Raw genomic sequence first — 23,921 nt, forward strand, 5'->3', positions numbered from 1 at the left:
CCTTAAATTTAGGTAAAAGTGAAGCAAAAGTAATAAAAAATAAATAAATAAAAAATACTTACAGTAAAAAGTCTGAAAAATATACCCTTTCAGGTAACTCAGTTACAAAAATGAGTGTGGTCGAAAATGATTGAATAAAGTCGAATGAAATATTGCTTATTATTCTATTAAATCCCCCTCCCCACCCTCTCCACTCAATCCTGTGCAGGCATTTTGGCTTAAGGGGCACTTATGCACTTATTCTCGGTCGCATAAGGAGTGAAAAATCTGGCCTATTACTTGCATGGCGTTGTTGGACGGCAACGGATTATTTATTCGATAGATACTTGCAACCGGGGATTGATATTCATTAAAGGAGAAAAAGCAGAATTTAGCAGATTTGGGTAAATCACTTTTTATAATGCATATTATCATATTGTATTCAGTGTAGAGTAACAGTGTTAAGCAACAATACTCAATGTTTTTATCAATAGAGTTTTGACCGTACAGAAATCACACTGTGCAATAAAAATTACAGGCCACAGTGCTGTACACAAAAGATTCTAGGGGGGGCCTTCTCGAGTCTTTTATCCTTAAAACTTTTTAAAATCGTAGTAAAATAAGAAACACTTTCCACCACAAAGTTTAAAAAAAACTCACCGAAAAAGGGTATTTTTGACCAATATCACTCTCTACACCGTCCCATAGTGCATAGTGCGGCTCGCAATATACAACGTCTACTTATGTCCCACCACCAGAAGCGTAACGCAACGTTTCTTTCATCCCTTTTTTTCACAGCGAAATTTGTTACCAGAAGGTTTTACAATAGTGTGTATCATACATTTATTTATATTTGTTCACCATGTTCTGTATGTGTTTTATCGTCGTATTTTTCCCTCTGATCCGGCCTGCCCGTGTCCTTTTCCATTTTGCTCGCTCACGCCTCGCGGGGAGGAATCTTTTAATGTGATTGTTGTTGTCATTAGGGGAGGGAAAACCGGAAGAGGAAAAAAAAGCGCGCGCTCGTCTTGATAAGTATCTATTATCTTATGTTTTTACCTACTTTTGCTCCTTCTTTAGTGTACAACTTTCGCTGCACAACACACGTTACTCGGTGTAATGCATAGTCCCAATAGTACGATAATATAGCTACACAATATATGTTACGGGCGCTCGCTTTTTGTTTCTTGCTGCTTTTAAGTAGGACAGGGTTTTGCATTCTATTTTACACCTTTTTTCGCACTTCCTTTTTTTGCTCTCTTCTTCACCCCCTCTATAGCTCCTTCATATGTATAGTACAACCACGGAAGGGACCTCGTAACAAAGCCATTTCAAAGTTTCTATTTCCTTCCCTCTTATTGCTCTTTGCTTCTACGCTCTCTGGGTCTTCTTCGCCTAAGGTGGTCGTTTAAGTACTTTTCTTATTTTTTCCCCCCATGTGTTACTCATCAAATGAGGTATGTAAATAGCGTTAAAAGGCAAAAGAAAATTATAAAAGAAATCAAACTTAAACATAAAACGATTAAAGAAAAAATCACACAGTACATAAAGAGGAAAGGAAAGAAAGGAAAACCCCAACTTACTAGCTCTTATGAATATATTTTCCAAATAAACAAAAAAGCATGTCTTACACACAAGAGTAGAAAGATTTGGATGGGATGGAGCCACAGAGAGACATGCGCTCTTCTAACCGGTTTACTTCACGCCACACATAGTTCGTTTAATTCTCATTCGTTTTTGGACGGAAAACAACAGCAGATCGGTGGCGTGGCCACACACACACACACACACACACACACACGCTTCCCTTTTTGCTTCTTCTACCTTTCAAATATCATTCGCTCACACAATCTCTTCCGTTATCATCTTAAAAAAAGAGGATGGCATCAACACGCACACACACGCACATGAGTGGAACACATTGGCGTCCAGCATGTCATCAAGCGGAGTACTAGGAACGGGGGAAGTAGTTCGTTTTGGGGGTCTCTGTGTCGGAAGATCGGGGATCAAGCGCTTAACGTACACGCACACACACAAACGCATTAACACCAACAAGGAGACACGTTCAACAATCCATCAATACTTCTTGAGCTTCCTGATGATCCTCAACTGCTGGTTGGTGGTGATGTTGTGGTGTGAATGGATATTTATAATAGTATGTGTGTGTGTGTGTGTAACTGTTCCTCACATATTTTACTAGGTTAACTTGTCTTCTGTATAGTATTCTGCTTACAACTGTATTTGCCAGCACTATGTTTCGCGGTTTTGCGTTCTAAAGCTTATATGAATAAGTTCCTTCGTTATGCCATCTCTCCATTCGCCATTCGCTTCCGCTTTTTTGTTAGTGTGTTTATTTATTGGGGGGGCGTTTCGCGTTTTTCTCTATTAGAATGTCGACACACCACTTATGCAACCGCAATACTCATTTATATAAATGGTTATACAAGTTTCACGTTGCCTATCCCCGACATGCGATTCCTTTCGTAAGCTACAATGAGAGGCGCTTTGTTTAATGTCTTTTTTTTTAATTCTTTCACCTACCACACACACACGCACACACCTATTCCCACACGGTTCCATTTTTTTTTAGTAGGGATAATAACCATACAACATAACCTTACTTTCCGCATAATTAGCGCTTCCGCTTCTTTCTCTATAATATGCACAGCAAATGTTGGTATATACAAACGCTCCACAAACAGCACACACACGCACACACACACACACACTCGCGATCGCACTTACACTTGTACTGGAAATTCACACATTCATACACACGACCCCTTACACAAAACAACAAGTTCTATCATTCGTTCGCCTCCCTTTGCTAGCTATGTTGTTGCGGCTGTTTAGATTATGTGTCCGATTTATCCGAGGGGGGGGATAAGCAAGCTCTAATATGTTGAAAGGATTATCAAAACAAAGTTAAGAAAAAAAAAAGCTGAAAAAAATCCATTTTCCATTCCCTGCCGCAGTACGGACACTTTGCTCTCTCACCCCAAACACACACGCGTTGAGCAATCGGGCTTTATCATCCTCCACGTCCCCTAAACACACCTCGATTTGTTCTAAATTGCTTGCTATAATTATGGTTCCTGCTAGTGATGGGCGGATCGACACCCGAACCTACCGGGTCGGAGCCATCCGGAATCGTACGGGTCGTATGCCTAGCTCCAAAGAATCAGGATCGTCCCGTAGGTACAGGCCGAACCCGATTCCTATAGGACCGAACTCGACTCCGGATCGATCCGTGCAAAGAGTCGTATGACCCCCATCACTAGCTCCAACACAAGTCCATCAGGACATCAGGAAGTAGATGGTGGAAAACCAGTTCGGTCGCCCTCGTTTCCATCGTTAACCGTATGGAGAATATATTACTTCCCTTCATCACGTACGTAAAATTAAAAACATTTGTATTGCCGTCGTAAACTTAAACCCTTATTTCAAAAAAAAAAAACCTAAAAGCTTTGATGGATGGATGGAAGTGAGGGCGCTTCCCTCCCAACCCTGTGTAAAGCTATTACAATTCTATACAATTCATTCTAGCGCGGAACATATGCATCGCACAGTAACACAGTAACATAAATTATGCTCTTGAATTGTGAAAGATGCGCTCACGCACACACACACACACACACACACACATAAAACTCCACACCTAGGTAGGGGAGTTGGTGGTCGGTTTTCGGTACGGTTTTACTGCAAAAAAGAGCGGGAGAGAGAGAGAGAGAGAGAATACTTTGCCCGTTTGCCTGTTTGCTTAAACGCCCGCGGACAATAACAGTAGCGGTGCTGTGTGCTGCTGGTGCCGGATGGGGTGGGTGAGGGATACCGTCGCCCGGTGCACGTTTAGGTCTCATTCGGTAGGTTCCTCCGGGAAGCCGGACACTTCGGTCTGCTCCTGTACCGGGCTGCCGTCCGATTGGTACGATATTCGTAGCCGCATCCTGAGCGTGGCCTGTAGGTTGAAGCGCAAGACAGAAAGGTTAATTTGGAGCGCGATTATACTTATGCCCACCAGTGTAAGGCCTGAACTCGACCAAAACTACCTTAGCTGTGCTAGTAACGCGCATCTCCTGCGTTATCGTTCCACCGGGCGGTAACGTGGAGCCGGATGGGGAAAGCATCTGCAGGGAGAAACTTCTCGGAACGGCCGCCTTTAATGGGGTAAGAAAGGGTTCAATAAATATGCTTCCGTTCGAAAAAAGCCCTTAGAAATGGATGTGAACCGTACCTGGAATAGATACTGCTCGAGGGTGGTGAGTGAATTGTTGGTCGCCGTCATAAGGATCTGTAATGCACCGCCGGTATGCTTCGCGGACAGCTGCACAAGGATTCCATTCTTATCCAACGCCGTCAGTAGCTTGGCATGTTCCTGAAGTAAGGCAGACAACAAATCGATTACAATCCTCGTACAAAAATACTTCACAAAGCGTTTAAAACGTACATCATTATTGTTAATAGCTGCCGCGGAGAAGTCACTGAACAGACTGGCGCTTCCGTTCGTGGTGCTGCTGCACACGAGCGCTGTAGGCGACGTCGGGCTGGTAAGGCTACCACCCAACCCAGCCAGCGGTGATCCCAGCCCCGGCAGCACCGGTGGCATCGTTGGCGAGATTGGATTGGAATTTAGCAGATTATCGAGCCCACCGAAGGAGGAAGAAGAGTTGGCGAGCAGGTTCGGTGGACCGCCGGTACCATTCTTAATGCTATTGTCGTTCAGACTGTTCAGATCGAGCCCGATGCCGCCGAGCGGGCTGGTGGCACCGAGCGACGAATTCACGGCGGCCGGCGGTGTGCTCGCCGGCATATCGAGACTGCCGAGCAGATCGAGCAGATCCTGATTGTTGCCGGTGGTGGTGGTGGTGGTGGTGGTGGTGCTGGTGGGTACAACCGGTTTGCCGTTGGTGGTGGCGGTTGTGCTACCGGTGATCAGTACGTCGGCGGTCGGCACCAGCCCAAGCCCATCGATCGGATCGTCTCCTCCGCCCAGTAGATCGAGTAGTGCTCGCTGAAAGAGGAAAAACCCCGTTGCAATTATTTTCCCTTTAGGAAAACCCATCGTCCACTTACCGAATCGGACCCTAGCTTGCCAACCATGCTGCCACCGGACGTGTTAATCATCAGCGACGCGTCACCATCATCGCCACCCTCGATGAGATCGATGCTGGGCTGCTGATCGTCAAAGGCGCCACCACCGTCCACATCCGTACCGTTCGGCAGCGTTTTCTGTATTTTGGGCATTTTCTCTAGCAGCGCCGGCCGCAGATGGCTGTAATCACGGAAGAGCTGAGCAAATTCGACGCCTCGCTGCTGCAGATCGATGTTCAGATGCGAGCCGAACGCTTCGATCATCTGTTTCACGCGCGTTTCCCTGAAAGTGTTTGTGAGCGGGAAGGTCAGCGGTATGCTCTAACGCGCGCCCTCTAATGCGAACTACTTACTCTTCCTTCGTTCGGATACGGGTGCTTAGCTTGGCCAGCGATACCAGCGCGTACTGTTTCGTCGTCGTCGAAACCGAGGTAGACCAGAGCAGCCGCTGATAGATGTCGACCAGCTGATGCTCTGCAGGAAGTTCAACATCTTTGCGTGTTTAAAGGCGGACAATGCGGGACAAGGCGTGCGCACGTGGGACGGTGATGTGACAAAAGCAAGCAGAATACGGAGACCCGGGGGGGGAGAGAGAGAGAGACAAATATGCTACAGGACTCGACACTACAACAAGGGATTTGCTCGTCTACAAATACACGACACAAGCAGGTGCAAAACCAGGTTCCGCCACCACCACCAGGCTCTGGCTGTATCCCTTTGGTCGATGATGCTGCTTCGTGCCGTCGCTACCTACCTTCGATCCGTTCGGAGCTGAGCAACAGATCGCCGTACTCTCCGATCGTCCATACAGCCACCTGCAGCAGCGGTTGCTTCTCCTCCGAATTGGCCACATTATGCACCGAGCTCCACAGTCGCAGCCCAATGTACGCTTGCTCCTCCGGTGGACTGTTGAGAATTAGGTGGATCGTTGACGATACCACATCATCGCGAACGTAGTTGCCAGCCTAAAAGCAAAAGATTTTGTTTTGTTTATTACACACTTATGAACGTAAATAGCATGAAGCAATAGGCCGCCTGCCAAAACTTACCGCTATCAGTACGCTTAGTAGCGTATCCAGCCGCCAGCGGATCGAGGTCGCGTACCGTTCCGCCACATGCACCATACGGCTGCTGCACTGTGCCTTAAACTCGGGGTCCGCTTTCTCGAGAAACACGAGCAGCTCCTTCGACATGGCCCGTATGTTCTGGGAATTGATAAGCGCAAACGATAGCTCCATCGCGCGCCTCCGAATCGAAACGTCCGGATCCTTGAGACACTCCAGTATCGTGCTTCGGTGACGCTGCACAGCCGAGATGTCGGCGTGCACCGTCCGCAGCAGTGTGTTGAGCGCAACGTAGCGAATGTTTTTGTCGCTGTTTAGCAAAAACCGGCCGAGAATGTTAACGGCCAGCACACGAAGGCCACCTTCGGATCTGTTTGCGCACCAAAAGGAACGAAAAAAAAAACGTGTCAAATGACGTCGGGAGAATCGAACCAACGCGAACTTACTTGATATCCATGATGGAAAGCACCGTCTCGTACAGGATGGTGTTGCCAACGTTTTTGCTCGTCTCCGTGTTGGTTGCCACCTGCGCCAGTATGTCGTTCATCGCTTCCGACGCATCCGGATCGTTGTGGCCCAGAATTCTTAGCAGACGAAGGATTTTTACCTTAAAAACAGGAACATTAAAACGGAGAAGTTATACTTGCCGTTAAAAGTCTGCTCATCGCACAGCTTACCTGCAGGAATGGATCACTAACGCCACTCACGTCATGCTCCGGTGAGTATCCGGCCAGGATCAGATTTTTCAGGATTCGTACCAGATTCGGCACAATCTGCCCAGTGCGACCGTCGCCGTACAGGGGAGGAGGAAGAAAGAAACACAGGCACATAAAAACAACAAGCAAAATGGCGTTAGTGTCAATGGGCAATGGGCACACAAGAAGGATATTGAGTCATCCGGAAAAGAAGGGACACACATCCACACACCCAAACACAGGTGAGTGGGAGGAGCGTGGGAGCAGCATTGCGCTTTTGAGTCTCGCTTTGTTTTTCTCGCTGTGTGTGTGTTCTTATGCTGCGGGACCAGACAAAAGATGGATCGACTTTTGTGAGTTTTGGAGAGGTTTGCGATTGTTGTACTTGCTTCTTCTGCTGCTATGTACAGTGGCTCAAAGTCAATGTGGGACGTCTCGAAAATTCCTTTTGATACTTCCGTTTTTGCTTCGACCCAAAATTAAAATATTTATTCATTAGAATCGAATCCATCAATGGATCCGGAATCAATTTTGAAAATCGAGTCGGAATCGGAACCGATTCCAACAACGAAATCGGAATATGGTAGCTCCGATTCTGACCGGCCAGCACCAGACCTCACCAGAAGCAAATAAAATAAAATTATTTTCGGGTTTTAATGTCCGCGTATACCGCTACTAACGCGCTTTCGTTCCGGGGTAAATATCAGATAATCTTAAGAGTTCGATTAAGAGCCTCCACGGCGAAGATGGGCAAGTATGTGATTTGAGTATTTGGTAAAAGACTCAAGAAGGCCCCCTCCCCCTAAAAGAATTTGTTAGGCACAGTACGCCTAAATTTATGCAATCCGCAGTACACGTTGCGAAAGATTCACAGTGTGCTTTTAGTGTGGCCAAAAATGGTTGAATAAATTCGAATTAAATATTGCTTATTATTCGATTAAATCCCTCGATTAAATTCTCGAATCTTTTACCAAATATTTTAAAAAATATGCTTGAATTTAACAGATCAACCGTTGAATTAGTGTCCAACATGGAGTGTGTAGACTGAAAACATTAAATTAATTGTAATGTTGCTCATCCAAAGAGCAACAAAATAAGAAGAGCGAAAGATTGCATATATTCGGGCTCCAATTAAAGGAATTCATTACAGGTTTAGGTGTCCCACATTGACTTTGACTCACTGTAAGTGTCATGTAGAACTGCACGACGGTAGACGAAGCGTATCCACCACCGTCTGTCGCGTCGTGGTAGAACTGGATGGTGCAATTATTTTCCTTTACTGTCATCCTTTAGGTCCTTTGTTTAAGGGAAGGCTTCCACAGATGCAGTCGCACAAGGGCACACAGAGCACATACAGTGGATAGGAGTCACGAATCACGAACGAACGAATGTGGGCACAATGTGTGGAGTGTTGGCAGCACTTGGATGTGCTACCACGGTAAAGACGTTCTGATGTTAGGTGGGTAATGAATTTTTATAGCACACAACAGCGCACGCAGCGCACGGATTCGTTCCGCGTGGTGAGTGTTCTCCACCCAAGAGCGGCTATATTATTTACATATTTTCCATTTCCACGTACGGTTCAATGTAAGGGAAACAGGTTCAAGTTCTTTTTATAAAGATGATAGAGCAATGGATTGGATTTAGAATATCCTTTCCGCGCTCATGCAGATGAGCTATGCAAAACGTTACGAAATGGACTTTTTTAAACAGAAAATTGATCAGGCCAATATCAGGATAATAATACATCATAAAGAAGGCTTCATCATGATTCGTTATAAAATAAAAAAAGCCTAATTGATGAGCGATGGGAGAAAGAAGCATTAAAGCTACACCTAATAGAAACGTCAATGCACTGACAAGGTGTGCCCGGGCTTTTGGCCAAAAATTAGCTTGCGTACAGTGACACACAAAAAAACTGACATAAAAGCAATATAGCAGCGATGCAGCTGCGGCAGCCTAATCGAGCCGAGCAGCATTAGCTCTAGCAGTCAAAGGTAGGAAGCGAGCATGAATAAATCATGCACGAAAGAGATGCACCAGAAGCCGTACATTGCACGTGCAACAGGGGAGGAAGCTACAGCGAACGAGGTGCGCGATCGTTTCGGGCCGAATTTAAAATCAAGTCACACAAAATAACACCAAAAATTCAACTGAAGGAAGAAAAAAATGACCGTTGACCATTTCACAGGACGAAACGAAAGGAGGCAACGACTGTGAAAGGAGGAAAAACTAACAGAAAGACGAGAGAGGATGAAGCAAAAAGGGTGGAATGGGAAAATGTTTGCTAAGCAACATTGACCGGTAAAAGGAGCAAGGCACACACAGGCACAGACAGATAGACAGACAGGGCCAAATAAATCTGACGGACGTTGGAGTTTGCAGGTTATGGGGGAAGGTTTCCGGGATGGTGGCTTCAGCTGGTCAGACGAAACACAGGCAGACAAGCTATGCTCAATAGCTTTGTGGAAAATGATGAATATTTTAAGCGCATCAGCACAAGCACCCATATATCGAAACGATACTGCACCGGCACACGGCAGATAGATAAATGTGTTCATATGCTTATGCTTGAGAAGATTTTTTTTTTTGGTGAGAATTGGCAGACGGTAAATCGGCCGACTTAAGCAACCGTTAATGGGGGGGCGGCGATAGGTACAGAGACGCCTTACATCAGTTTGATTGATTGACGTGAGCCTATCGTGTGACTATCGGGTGTGATTATTGAGCGAACGAGGTGCAAATACCGGGTGGTTCAGTTGGTGGATTTGCTAATCTGAATTTAAATAGCCCATGCTATCGATAGCGTAGAGTGGAAAGGAGTAATGGTTCTGGTAGCTTATAATTGAAGTTTGCAGGGAGATTTAGAAGCGACCGAATGGTCTATTGATTAGGCGTTCGGTTTGCTACACCCGAAGGACGTGAATCGAATCTCATGTGGGGATCTACATGCCGCTTCCCATCATAGCAGGGATTTCCACACAGGTTTTAAGAGGCTTAAACCAATCAGAGACAAGCTTCTGAGGAAGTTTTACTTTAAAAGAAGCGAGGGTCCCCTGAAATTACTCCGGTTTTTCGTCGGTCGAGATCACCACAAAAACAAGACCAACCAACCACAAAAAGTAAATGAATCACCAAATCACCAAAAACCCTTGAACAAAACAAACTTTTTTTTGATGGAAGAAACCTTTCCCAGCAAGAAACAATAAAGCCACAGAAGGATAACAAACAAGAAGTAGTACAAGGACATCCAATCCCCCCTAACAAATGTCCTGTTGCGTGTTTGCTGTGTTGGAAAAGGAGCTCGGAAGAGGTGAGAAAGTTTTGCAACTAACTTCTTGGTACCGGTAAAACGTTACATAAAGCGACAAAGCAAAATTAAGCTTAGAGCAAGGAACACAAGCTTTACATCGATTGTGGCACATCCAAAAAGCTGTTTTTTACTTGTGAAAGAAACGAGAGAGACATTTAACGGAAAAATACACTAAAGGCAAACAGTTGATAACATTAAAGTACGTAGAAAAGCATGTACAAAAGCTGGTGTTTGGCAAACAGTATTAACAGCCCACGAAAAAGGAAAGAAAGGAAAGTCTAGTAAATGATAAAGTATTGTACAAAATACAGAGTAAGAAACAAATCAACACATCAGAATAGAGCTCTTTCACACATTCGAAAAACCAAAACGGCACAAAAAGCACATGGCAAAGGAAGATGGCATCGAAACCAGTTTCCAGCCATGTAGGAGTGTTTGGCATGAAGGATGATGATTAACTATCGCTAGTAGGCAATCGGCATTCCTGCTTCCTGCCGGGCTTTAATCACCGGGTTTTAAGGGAGCCATTAAACAGTCAGTCAATGGGAGTTGGTTTTTCTTGGCTTTAAGGCGGGATATTCCCGGGACATTACGATGGCAACAGTACAGGACTAACACAGATGGATATTTTTGATATGAAACTAAGCAACTTTAGGGGAATAGAAGGAAGGATATAGAATGAAGATTAGGGAGAGAGAGAGCGCGAGAACGAGAGTGAGAGAGAGAATATAGCATGGAAAAGATATGTGGGGCATTACCTCTTGATTTCCACTATCCTGGCAAGCAATGAGCAATGGTTCGGAGGGGGGAAATTAACAGCAAGAAAACGGTTAAAATACGTAGTAGAGATGATGATCTTACGGGAATACTTTTCCTAAAGCGTTTTTGTTCAATATACGATAGTAAGGTTTAATGAAATAACATACGAGGCGCGACGACAAACGAGGTCGCTTATGAGTTTGAAGTAGCAGGGTTACTACGCATGATGGAGCGCGCGCTAGTAGTTCGATTAACAAGGAAAAAAAAGTGACAGCTGTCACAAATTTCCAAATACTAGTTGATTGGAAAACAGAAAAGATTATGCCAATTCATTTTTGATTTTTTAGTTGCAACATCCAATTTGCCCAAGAGCGTGGAAGAATTTCAACCGAAAACGCACACAACCAACAGAACAAACAAAAACCCACAAAAAACAAGCCACAAATTATTAGAAAAAAATTGTCGACTAATTTCTAAAACACTACTCCACTATTGTGTTTGCTATACACGGACGGTGTTGTCAAAATGTGTATGAGTGCTAACGTTGAGAAAAAAAAAACAAAATGTGTCAAAACTGTGAGTAAAAATCACTATTACTAACACGCTACACTGCATAATAAAATTGTAAAAAGTTTAAAAAGTTTTAAGTTTTTTTTGACTGCAAAGAAAAAAAAAACGCATTCGTTTGCAGTAAAAATGTACATTTGATAGCATTAGTTAAAATTTAATACTTTGAAAACTGTAGCCCAAAATACAAAATACAAAATTTACGGCATTAACGGCTATCTTGTTACAGGGGTTTTCAGTTGATAATGTAAAGGTATAGATCTTTTTCGTACACTCTTTATAAGACGTGGTAAACAAAGCTTGATGACATTGGAAGGGCTCCAGATGACAGGATAATTAATTACATTTCACTTTGAAGTGACCAGATGATATTGTAATCGAAGCCAATGATATTGTACACGGCTTGTCAGCGCTCTGGTTAGTGCGTAACTGACAGAGCACTGACAGGCCGCGTACAATATAATGCGCTACAATTACTATATAATCTGGCCACTTCACAATAAAAGGTAATTGATTCTCATGTCATCTGCAGCCGTTCCCATGCTAACCAGCTTTGTTAACCATTTTATCTTAGGAGTCTACAAAAAAGATCTATACATTTACATTATCAACTGAAAAACCCTGTAAATACCTTTTTATGTAAAAAATTAGTTTTTTTGCATCTAAAAAATCTAAATTTCAAATTGCTACACGTCGACATATGATAGAAAGAAGTAAATTGTACCTACTGCTAAACGTTATTTTACAAAATATGCACTAACATGTCCAACGACTAAACAAACGAGTTACTCTAAGAGATAATAATTCGACAAGATTCATATAGAAGTTGAAGAAAACGAGTAGCAAAACAATCTAAACGCGATGTTCTAATTTACCGTCGCACAATCATCTAGCTTCAACTAACATCACTAATCTAAAAGATCGCTAGGTTGAGTGTTACGCAAGGATATGCAGTAAAAACACAAACAACAAAAATGAAAAAGAAAACAATTAATAAAATAAAAACCAGAAAAACACTCTCCCTAACCCAAGGGCTTGACGAGTAAAAATGTGTGTTCCAATCGGAAAGGCAGCGTTACAATTTAATTTGGAACTCCCTGCCAGTGCAGTAGAACTGATAAATAGTGAGAAAAGAGGCCAAATATTCTCCTTTCAAGTGTTTTTTTTTGCTTAACTGTGTAAAACTGTCGATAAAGTGTTGTTCTTGTGGGAGGCTGTGGAGATCGAATTCAAAAATGCCAAACCTTTCTTACCTTTTTAAAGTGATTCAACGTGTCGGAACTCTTCTCGCACATCTCCGTAATGAGGGTAACGCCCGCGATGAGAATACCTGCCGATAAAGGATGAAAGCACGTTAGCATCCAAACAGCATTCTTCCAATATTCTCGAGCATTTTATGGATATTTTGAAACGAGCAAATTAATGTTTACACCGATGAGTCAACGTGGATGCGGCACGGCCGTCGTAAAAGGTTTCACTTGTCTTAATTAGCCAGCAGCATATGTCCGGGCAGCCCCGTAAACAACGGGCAATCGCACTCACTCTCGCATGGCTTCCGTCTGCTAGACCGCACTGGTAGAGGAGTGCGCTGTGTGGGTATTGATTATTGCGTTAGCCAGCATGAATGCTGCTGCTGCTGCTGCTGGCGAAATGCTCGTTCGTTGGCTGCTGCTGCTGCACGCGGCTAATTTTGCCAACCGTGCCCTAATGAATATATCAGCATAAATTACATCCCGGCTCGGGTACCGGGAGTCCGGGTCCGGGAGATGGTGTTACGGCGCCACATTTTACACCAGCATCAAGAGATCCAGGCAAACTTATTATCGTCCCCCGGTTGTGCGAAGGTACGCTCTGCTGCTGTTAATTATTGGTGTCGCTTTTCACAACCGTAAACTGCTGTGTAAGCCAGTTACGTCACGCTGGCCTAGTCGTTCCGGCATTTGAATACGCCCTAAAAGCTAACCTTCCTAATGATGCTTCCGTCCTTCCAAGGATTTGCTCTGAGCCTCATTAAATTCGATCTACTGCCTCCTATCCAACGATCTACCAATTGTCATCGATAGTCATGGCGCAGACAGCTGCGTATCCATTACCGTGATTTTTCTCGTTCAGCAGCGACCGTGTGGCCGGCAGGAAAATTTCCATCAACTCCGGCACCCGCTTGATGATCCGGAACGCACACAGGGCAGCCTTTTTCCGGATGTACGCGTTCGGGGAGCGCATCAGCTTTTCCACCTCGCCCGCCAAGTCGCGGGCCATTTCCGGCGAGGCGATCGCACCGAGCGTACAGAGTGCCAGCCCCACGACGAACTGTGTCGGACTGTTGAGGTCACTGTGATGATGAGCGGATGAAAAAGAGGGCGACATTAGTGGAGATTGTTGGACACTTTGATTCCCCCCCCCCCCCCCCCCCATTCTCACTTACTTCTTGAGACAGTTGGTAATCAGCAGATGCACGTCCTGCCGTTCGTCCAGCAGCAACATCGCACCGAGATAACCGATACGCTTGTCGGTGAAGCGCGGGCTGGCCGTCAGCTTCAGGCACTCGAGCTGCCCGAAATGGGCCGGATAGCCGAGCATGTGTATGTACAGCAGCTTGGCAATGTTGCGACATCGCCACACCGAATCCTCCTCGCGGAATGTGCTGCGGATGTAGGCGCACTCGCGGTTCACCACGGCACGCTCTTCGGCCGCCGTCCGGGCGGCACGGATCTGTCGGATGAGATCTCGCAGGCGGGTTGGCGTTGGGATCCGTACTGGAGATTGGAGATTGGAGAGTGGGTGTCGTTAGCGGCTTGCTCGATATCGATTACCGGATTATTCAAATAAAAAGTTATCCAATCTTCAAAATGCTGCCTATTAATAGCACTCTAATCAAATTCTACAGACACGTCGTGACATGTAACAAAAACCCCGCCGAAGAAGCAGCGGTAGCAGTCTGCCGTGCTTCCGTGTGTACGCACTCAGCGGGAGAATATTAATTAGTTTCAATCGATAACATCATCGGAAGTAAAAAGAAGGGACCCCACCCCCCTTGAACGGTTCGTTCGTCTGGCACGGTACAACGAACTTCCGGTGGTTGCACACGATTGGGGAATTTCTTTCACGAACCGCATCGGTACAGGGTTTACCAGGGCCCTGACCCGAGCATCCGCAAGTTCAAAGTGTTGTGCTTTCCTGGACATCTAACAGTCAATGACTTGCGGATCAGAAGATAAGGCCCCGGATGTCTACAGAACATGATAGGACTCGCAAATAATTGACATTATTAAAGCAACACTGTCCACTTTAATAAAATAATTTTCACCATTTTGGGCAGAAAAAGGTCAAATTTGTCAGCTTTGCCGCTATATCGTTATCGAAAATATATATCAACCCAATTGAAGATTCTGACAGGTGTTCAATTAAAAGAGGAAATTCTTAAATTAAAGTGTACCGATTAAGGGTAAACTCTGTAGGGAAAACCCTGCAGTGTTCATCCATCGGTTTAACGGCAGCAGCTCTCTAGGTGCGTCGTGTGCGGGACCGCACCCAAAAAAATAAAACTAAAATAAAATTACTGTCTCCACCATTTAAACACAATCCCAGATCCACACAGAAAGGGATTGAGAAAATGCAGGGCAAACAGACGAAATAATCATAGTCGGATCTTCCTTCCAGGCGATGGCTTCTCCGGTTGACCATTGTCGTTCGTTTTCATTTGGAAGCATTCATCCGTGGCAGTGTTTACTCACCTCGTTCTATCGTTTCGTTGATGGCTTGTCGTATGGTGGCCATGTTAAACGCTGGATTGAACCTACCGAGAGACAGAGAGAGAGAAAGAAAGAAAATACGATTTAAAATGGGTATTTATACAACAAAGTACAGGTCGTTTTATTCTGATTTAAATGGAAGCCGAAAGTCCTATCCCCCGAAGAGTCTTAAGATTTAATTACAATTTTCTGGCATCGATATGACATAACGTCACGCAGACATAGCGTCGAACATGGTAAGTTAATAGCAGGGTCGAATGTCAAGTCTGTCTCGTTGACGATATTGGTTTGGGGCGCGAGAGAAATAATTAGCCAATTAACACCAGGTGAAACTATTTGGCTGCCCGAGGCGAAAATCATTATTATCCGTCATTAAGCCATCGCAGACAGGGGTTCATTTCTGGCGGCATTGCTTTAATGGCGGGTGGGAAAGAGTAGTTTTGGATTTCTAGGAGTTAATTTAATGCTGGGGATAATTCTCCATAATGTGAATAGTTTGGTTGAGGCCTGTGGAGTACAATTAATCTTAATTTTGAAGTTCATCAGGACAGAATTGGTCCACAACTACTGAGTTGATGTCATCTTGGGAGTGACACGGAACTGTTTCAGTCCTTTGCACAACTCCAAAGAGTTCCACGAGTTCTCATGACAACTATTGATCCGGATTGCACCAGAAAAATAATGACTCAATAACTACAAACGCCCTTACGACACTATCAAGCCCTTTAAAGCATGGCAGACCTCGGGCAATCCAGGACTTTATGGACGTTGTAGTCTAAGTTGATGCTTACGACGAACCAAGCGCTTTGCTGCTAATCGATCTGGCATACATCACCTGCACGCCTGCTCCCGTCTATCAAAAATCCATTATCCTCGTGTGAAGCAACGACGGGTCGACGGGTATAATACTTCCCAATGATACTCATAACCCGTGTCGGCGTGGCGCAAGATCGATTGAGGTGTTCAAGTGGAACCTCGATTTCTTCCGCTGTTCCCTTTTGCTTCAGGGTCAAAACGCGAGCTCAGCAAAGCAGTACATGTCACGGGCCGGAGGTGAGACGAGTCGCCTGATGCCCTTTTGGTGAAGCTTGAGCTCGCGAATGAGTAAATACCGCCTCGCCACAGGGTAACACGATATGCCACTCGACGAATCACGGAAGTTGATCCGAGGAAAATTGATGGGGATACGCACGAGCGAATGGTAAATAAATGTTACAAAATTGTACCAACAACCAAAAACACCTTGAACACCGTTGTCACACCAATATCCATGGAGTTCTCTCGCCTTCCAAAGATAGCGGAGGCGTGATCTTGTACAACAAAAAGGAGGCGAAATAACTTCAAATTTGGATAGAAGAAAAATTATTACTCCACGAAACATCGAAAGGCGCTAATAGCCCGGAAGGTCACGAAAGGCTGATCGAGTGACCTAAACTGATTCCTTTCGGCAACGAATTATCAAGATAATGCAAATCACTTCAAGGAGAGAAAAGTTGATGCATAAGTGCAAGAACCACACTTGGACGAGTGCTCCCCAGCACTCCAAAAATTCTGCCCCAAAAATCTGCTGCTGGGAAAATGTGTCACTCGTACGAAAACGAACCCAGGGGAACATTTAGAGCTCCATCTCTCCCTGCATCACCAAACCACCCGAAGCATGTGTGTAATACAATCTACCAAAGGGAGTGTGTCCTTTTATTTCCCACAGCACACTTCGGGCCCTGACGAGACACCAACCCCGAAACACACACACACACGCAATCTCTACCCGCAAGTTGATCTAAGATTATTTTCCACTGGGACCGCTCCTCGGCATGGCGTGTACGACCGTGTCGTCCCCAAACCGGCCGTCCTAGTAATCCCTTTAGGTCACGAGGCCATCATACTGTTCCAACGAACATCACACACACGCACACTAGACTTGAGGACTTGCCTAGGTCCTGCCTGCGAGAAAGGCCACAACAAGCAGCACAAGGGTGGGAAATTTTAATCACGAATCCTCCGACCGGATCGTCCCAATCCAGCCAACGTCACGTACGGCACGTAAAATCAAGGTGTGTACGAGACGGTTGACGATGATGATGATGCGGTTTTGCGAACAAAAAAAAAAAACTCCACCAGCAATCCTGTTCCCTCCCCAGATGATTCTCTACAAGGGACAGGACCAATATTTGATGATGATGAAGATTATGAACGGGGGCATCACCATCATGCTGGCCAGCTGGCGTGTTGCCCACAGTGCTCTTTCGGTAAAATTTGGTGTCAATTCATTTTCGACCTTACAGGACACGTAGCTCCCTTTCGGAGCTGGAAGATGTCCGAGCAGTCAGGGCACAGTTCCTGGAAACGAACTCCAAGATGAGGGAGAGGTTGTTTTATTAACTTTAAATATTAAATTTTTGGCCATATCATAGCGGCAGGTAGCAACAGCAAGCCCCTTCCGACTAAACTTTGTGTGGACACTGAGTTAAGAGGCTTTATCTAGTTGATTATGCGGGGAACACGTTTGCGCTTATTAGTATTAAGAGCTAAAGGAAAGCTGGTTGGAATATTTAACGGCAAATAAAATGGGGTGGACAATATTGACTTTACTTTACCGCAAATACACAGAACAGCTCCTCAAACATTGGATGAATCATCCACAGAACTACGACAAGCGTCGCGAACACATCATCAGAGTGTCGTGCTGGACTGATTGACATGTGAAGCTCTACCTTTGAAGGTGTGGTCATGTGGAGCATTGGGAGTATTGGAGTACTCTTCAACTATACTCTAAATTCTTCAAGTACTTTATCTCTTAAATCAATCCTAGCAAATACCCGGCGCCCACTAGAATGCAAATAAATACAAGCTTATCTCCCGCTCCCGGTAGGCAGAGCGCAAACAAACGGGCTTCTAGATAAAAAAAAGTACGCAATAAATCACAACTTGTCGTGTGATTAAGTAATCGCTGTATCTTGCTAATGCCAACTGCTCGCTGCGCCGTGTCTGTCACACGTACCACTTCTCACGTACGCGCACCAGATAAGGCACTCTTGGCTCAAAACCGGAACATGCCGTATTTGAAGTAATCTAGGGAGTATCTCCCGGGGTGTTTCCCCATTAAGTCTTAAGCACATTCTACCGCAAAACTGTTGCAAACAGACACCGAACAGAAGGGTAGGCACAATGTTTGGGGAGTCGTATAATCATACAGCTGCATTTAATCAGCTTCCAGCCGGACATCGCCGAGGTTCCGGTGTAGAATGTAAAAGCTTCAGAGGCGCAGCACACAAACACACCAGTAAAAACCGGTAGTGCATCTGTTAATGGCTACTTAAGTTGAGCCAACACAAACCGACTAAGCGGTGGGTTCTCGTAAGCCATAGTCAACCTCATGGTATCGGTGCTGTGTTGGAGCAGTCTCACGAACCCCCCCCCTAGACAAGCACAATACATTCATGGGAGGAAATTGCATACGGAACGATCTATCACGCGGACAATACGTAGAGCTGCAGTGATAGTGTAAAGGCAGCTCCAGCAATTGTATGACGTCGGCTCGTTTGCAGCAGTCACTGTAATTTAGTGACCTCGGCGAGAAATTCTATTGTCAAGGACTGTGGGGCATTGTGTGCTACTGCAATAGGTTCATTTTAGGCCTTGCCCAACATTGGAAAAAGAGATACAAGGTACAAGTTTTTTTTCTCAACAGCTCATACTATACTATTCCGAACTAGTCCCACCAAAGATTTGTGTTCGAAGCATACATATTTTTAGTTAAAAAAATATTGTTAAGACAAACCATTTTTCTATCGTGAATAATATTCTAATAGCTCATAATCAACTATCCATAACTTATCCCACCAATCGTTTTAATTGATGAATTTTTAGTTTAATTTATTTTAAAAATTAATTGACACATTAAGAGGCAATTTTTTTATGCGAATTAAATTAAAATTTGCTCACAAAATATTATTCACAATGTTTGTAGAACCTAATGAAGCGATTCTATGTATAAATATTCTATTGACAATTGTTTTCGATAAAAAAAAACATTGGTAGCTCACAGTATACTATTTTAATCTTGTCCCACCACAGCCAATGTTTGTGTTTTTTTAGAATCGTCTAAAATATTAAGGACGTACAACGATACACAGTTGTTGTAATGAAAGTTATGTTCAAAAAATCATTAGCTCATACTATACAACTTCGAATTAGTCCCACCAATTTTTTTCATTATTCTTGCTTCACTACATTCAACATTTGCGCAATGAAATAACAATTCGTTTTCGTGAATGAAATGTTATTCCCTACCCACCATGGCACCGTCGTAACACATTACCATCACGGACAGTTGTTCGACAAGCTTCAATGGGTGGATTAAGCCACCGTTGTGCGCTCCTCCAGTGCGGAAGCCAACAATGTGTGTGCAAACACAGAACATTTTGACGCAATCAAGCGTGAACAGTTTTGTGCGTCAAGGGTTGTACTTCAGGTGCGGATGGCCGTCCCTAGGCAATGGAAGCTAGCAACAGCTAGGGCAGCTTTTGCTCAATATTTCTGCTGCAGAACATTTGAGGTTTCCATTCTATTATTAATTACAAAATTATAATATAGATTCTGCCCTGTCTAAATGTCTTAACCCACACAGTATAAATTGGGTTTCACAATTCATAGAATACATGGTACCGACCAAATCTGGGCCGCCACTAAATCACATCGCCCAATGGTCGCGGGTTCCAGCAGGGGGAATTAAAACGAAATCCAATCCATGAACCCACCCAACCCACCATCCTTCCCACGTGCTCTACTTACCCATGATCGGAGGCATTCATCCTGGCACTTGGGCCCTACAGCAGCCGACTCTAGCTTTCCACACGATGATTAATGCCCGGTGGGTTTTGCACTGAACGGCGTCTTTTCGCGGCTCTGGCCAGCCTTGCGAGGGAAGGCCAGCAGATCGAGGGCAGCCGGTAGGATACCGAGGGATTTTTTTTTTTTGCTCCACTCCGTTATTTCTTTTGCTCACTTTCACTCACACACACACAGATACACAGTAGGGATATAAATAATACAAACGCAGGAAACGGAGGCACTATGATACGGGTAGCAACACAGTAACACTTTCTGGACACTCTTCTGCCACACCGGAAGTGAGTGATTCCGGAGCGAAATGATAAACCGAAACGAACCGAAGGTGTCTTACCCGGCCAAGATGCTCAAGACATGAATGGGGGGGAGGGGGGATGGTTTGTTTTGCTTCAGTAGCCCGATTCTAAGTAGGCCGGTGTGTGGGTTACTAACACGATTACACTGAACTCTGGTCACTAAGAAAAAAATAGGAACAAATCAGATCAGAGATATAACTTAATCAAGATTTTAGGAATTACGAGTCAAGTAATCAAGTCCCATAAAATATTCTAATCATTTCTGCCTACACTCCAATAGAAATCAATGGCCATGAAGATGAGCTTTGTCCCTCAGGTTCTCCCATGGGAATCTTAATATCAGCCCTGTAACAGTTTTAATTGACGTAGCGTTGCGCTGGACATGGGTGCCTTTGATTGAAATTTAACGACAGCAATGAAAAGCAAATCAATTTGTGCCGAGTGCTTTAAAGGCACTGGCATTACTTCCTACGTCCTCGGTACGGCACGAGATGCTTCACCATTAATTGAAACAGGGGAGCATGAGTCACCACCAGTTTATGCTCCTCGTGATTTGTACCGTGCACGGGACTTTTATGCTTTAGTTTAAAGTTATATTGGGGAGTATTATCTTAAGTGAGCGCTGTATAAATCAGAATAGGTAACAATTGGCGATATCTGTGGTGCCATTCGTCCAAAGAAAACTGACGTTCAAGGTATATCCTGCAAGGATAGAGCCTGACCTAGGTCCGGTGGCTTTAAGGCTGTTAGCAGTTACCTTAAACATGTTCTACTATAACTCTATCTAGCCCTTGGCGATCAAATGCCCAACAATAGAGTATTGCCCCAAAAAATCTGTTGAACTCTACTGAGAGATTTTGGAAGATCTGTTCCACGAGCGCCATCAGCCACTTTTGTGAGATTTTGTATAACAATGCTCGTTTTGTCCACGATCTTCTTCAACATCTGGACGGAAGTTCTTATCTCTGGAACCAAGGTGCCTCTGGTATCCTCATCAGCTTCTAATGTTGCTTCAGCAAATCAGCTTCTAGAGGTCGTACAAGGCTCTAGGGTAGAAGATTGGATGTTATCTCCTTTCTCCAGAACGGAAAGACGGATGTAAAAACCCAATTTATCTACAATGACGCCAATTGTCTCCATTACTAGTTTATAAAGCATTATCCCTCACGCAACGCCTAAATGCTTAGGTGTCTCAATTTAAATGAGAGCTACTCCCTGTTCTTGACCTGATCAAATGCAGTTTCACGATGCGTTCCAATCGATGGATAATTTGGCCAGGTGGTAATTCAAGTTAAAGATATCTAGACATTGGGTAAGTCGACATAACGATGCCATCTGTCTCGCTGCCCGTATGCCCAACCGTTTCGATGACCATTCCAAGCCCATACTCATGTGCTCTGCCATCCTCAAAACTTATATTTGTTTTACACTCGACAGTTCTCCTCCGGCCACTGGCGTCAAATGACGTCAGGCGGCTGCTGCTGCTGCTGGAATTGGAAACCTTTCCCACCCAGTAGCCGTGTGTCAGCAGCTTATGTCGTCCACGTCCGTTCGTCCGGACGTATTGTTGTAACCCGCCCGTAGAAGGTGACACGTTTCGCACGTCACAAGAGCGGTGCAAAAAAGGGCCCCACTAAACCCCATTAAATTGCACTGCACTTTTGCACTAAAGTTGAAGAAGCTTTCCGGAACTCTTTTCGAAGCTCATACACAAACGCACACACACACACACACACAAACAGCTGGTTTCTTCTTTGTTTTGGCAAGTACAACTTCTCAGGATCTTGGTCTACGATTGCTGGCTTCCTTGGCTTAATTTTATACCGTAACGTTTCGTGTGGACGCGATTTTTCTCCAAGGTTGCCGTTGGCCGTTTGAAGTTGGTGATGCGTCACTTAATTTTCATTAGCGCTTTATTACCGAAAACCACCCCAAAAAAGGGGGAAAAGAACAACAGCACCTGTGTCATCCTTTTTGTCACCACGCTGCTCCACACTTGTTCGCTTGGTTTCGCACACAACTACAAACACGGCCAATTATGATGGGCACACATACAAACACACAGGAACACACCGCGTTTCGCACTAATCCTTTAACCGTGTGGCCGTATGCTGGGAGTTTGGAGGGCATGCAGAGCATATTATTGCAATGCATGGGGTCATTAATACCGGTTGGGAGGATATTGCAACCCCACAGCGCCTTGGCAGCTTTCCGAAGGCGGAGGTTCTTACACCGGTCGCGTCGGGGGAAAGCGACCGCGATTTTTCTTCTCCTTCGAACGGTGAAACACTTCCCAGCCCCGAGGTCAACACTCGGACTGCCTCATTGATCCTTTTGTGGTGCGATGGGCGGCCACTGGGGTGGCAGTGTTTTGTGGAAGGCTTAAGGAAACAAACATTCTGAGCGTAACCGTATATCCACACACTCACACACACACACATACACTGTGCGATCTGCTGCTGGACACGCAAGTAGGCTTTGACAGCACCAGCTCCAGCAGCTTCGATACACCAACACACACGCACATGCGCGCATACCAACACAACCACACACACACACACACACACACACGTCAGCACGGCAACTCTTGCTACGGATTCGCGGTATGAGAAGTGTCTTAATTTGGAGTTTCGTGCCCTTTTATGCCACACTCGGGAGCCTTCTTCAAATGGGAAGCCTTCCGCAGCTGGAGCCGTTGGCCCACTTCCGTCACTTAGCACTGTCTGCCTGCCTGCCTATGCCCGATCGACCACCGCGCTGGAAGTTTCCAAGCAGGAAACACCTTCCCGGACACCTTTTCTACACCTTCCCGTTTGAAGAAGTTTTGCACATCGCTTATGTGACCCGCGCGCACCAACCAACTATGCAATTCCGCACACTTACACACCAGATGCGAGATGACCGGATGACGACGACGACGATGATGATGGTGGTGATGATGACCGAGAGAACCACTTCTGGTCGTGTGAAGCGATTTCAACGACGGGCACACCGTACAATCCGCTCCGCTAAACCGCGTATCCCGGTACAGCCCCGGGGACAACTGGATGGCGAGCTTTTTTTGCTGTGCAGCAAACCGACGAGACACCGAGTTTCTTGGCAATCGTCCACGCAAACACCACACGAGAAGGGCAGAAAAAAGTGGTTTCGTTTCTTTTTCTGATGACTTTCTCCAAATTCTCGAGCGGGCAGGGCAGGTGCATCCAATGTGGGACCGTGTGACGTACGTCAACTGTCAGGCTGACATAAGTGTTCGTGGTTTGTTTACAAGGGAAAATGTGTTTATTTGATGAAAAATACCGATTTGGACAAGATTTACTATTTCATTGGCCATTATTTACCGTAAAGATTATTATCATAACCAAAACTAGAAGACTATGATGACAAAATGCTTGTAAAAAGCTCTTGTACGTCGTGGTTGTTCTTGCTTTTGTCTAATCTCTGTTTACATTGTGAACCAACCTTTTGCACGATCACGCGATGACGTTGAATGACAGCTGTTGGCACATCGGATGACCATGCGGACATCATCGTAGGAATTATCTGGAAATTTT

At 44.9% G+C, this 23,921-nt stretch overlaps 1 protein-coding gene across 3 annotated transcripts; it reads right to left on the reverse strand.

Moving 5' to 3' along the window:
• Window positions 1–797: 797 nt before the first annotated feature.
• On the reverse strand, window positions 798–23,546 carry LOC118513207 (AP-1 complex subunit gamma-1). 3 transcript variants are annotated; one of them, XM_036058712.1, is made up of 16 exons: window positions 23,255–23,546; window positions 20,015–20,526; window positions 15,203–15,264; window positions 13,894–14,224; window positions 13,562–13,800; window positions 12,722–12,798; window positions 6,812–6,907; window positions 6,581–6,741; window positions 6,120–6,504; window positions 5,825–6,035; window positions 5,424–5,562; window positions 5,053–5,353; window positions 4,427–4,990; window positions 4,214–4,354; window positions 4,029–4,136; window positions 798–3,937 (listed from the first exon to the last, which is right to left on the reverse strand). In XM_036058712.1, exons 2-16 carry the CDS (start codon window positions 20,032–20,034, stop codon window positions 3,836–3,838), a joined length of 2,937 nt encoding a protein of 978 aa, XP_035914605.1. In that variant the 5' UTR covers window positions 20,035–20,526; window positions 23,255–23,546; the 3' UTR covers window positions 798–3,835. The 3 variants fall into 3 exon arrangements, with proteins under 3 accessions (XP_035914605.1, XP_035914606.1, XP_035914604.1); XM_036058713.1 differs by having other exon boundaries at window positions 5,424–5,544; window positions 23,251–23,546; XM_036058711.1 differs by having other exon boundaries at window positions 23,251–23,546.
• Between the last annotated feature and the right edge of the window lie 375 nt (window positions 23,547–23,921).

The sequence above is a fragment of the Anopheles stephensi genome, chromosome 3 (assembly GCF_013141755.1).
Source record: "Anopheles stephensi strain Indian chromosome 3, UCI_ANSTEP_V1.0, whole genome shotgun sequence".
Lineage (NCBI taxonomy): Eukaryota > Metazoa > Arthropoda > Insecta > Diptera > Culicidae > Anopheles > Anopheles stephensi.

Bases quoted from the DNA above. Each gene is read 5' to 3' on its own strand.
- LOC118513207 (XM_036058712.1), bottom strand. From the start codon at position 20,034: ATGAATGCCTCCGATCATGG. The intron at 6,742-6,811 runs GTAAGCTGTGCG...CCTGTTTTTAAG, and splicing joins TTAGTGATCCATTCCTGCAG to GTAAAAATCCTTCGTCTGCT. The intron at 4,355-4,426 runs GTACGTTTTAAA...GCCTTACTTCAG, and splicing joins CAGCTATTAACAATAATGAT to GAACATGCCAAGCTACTGAC.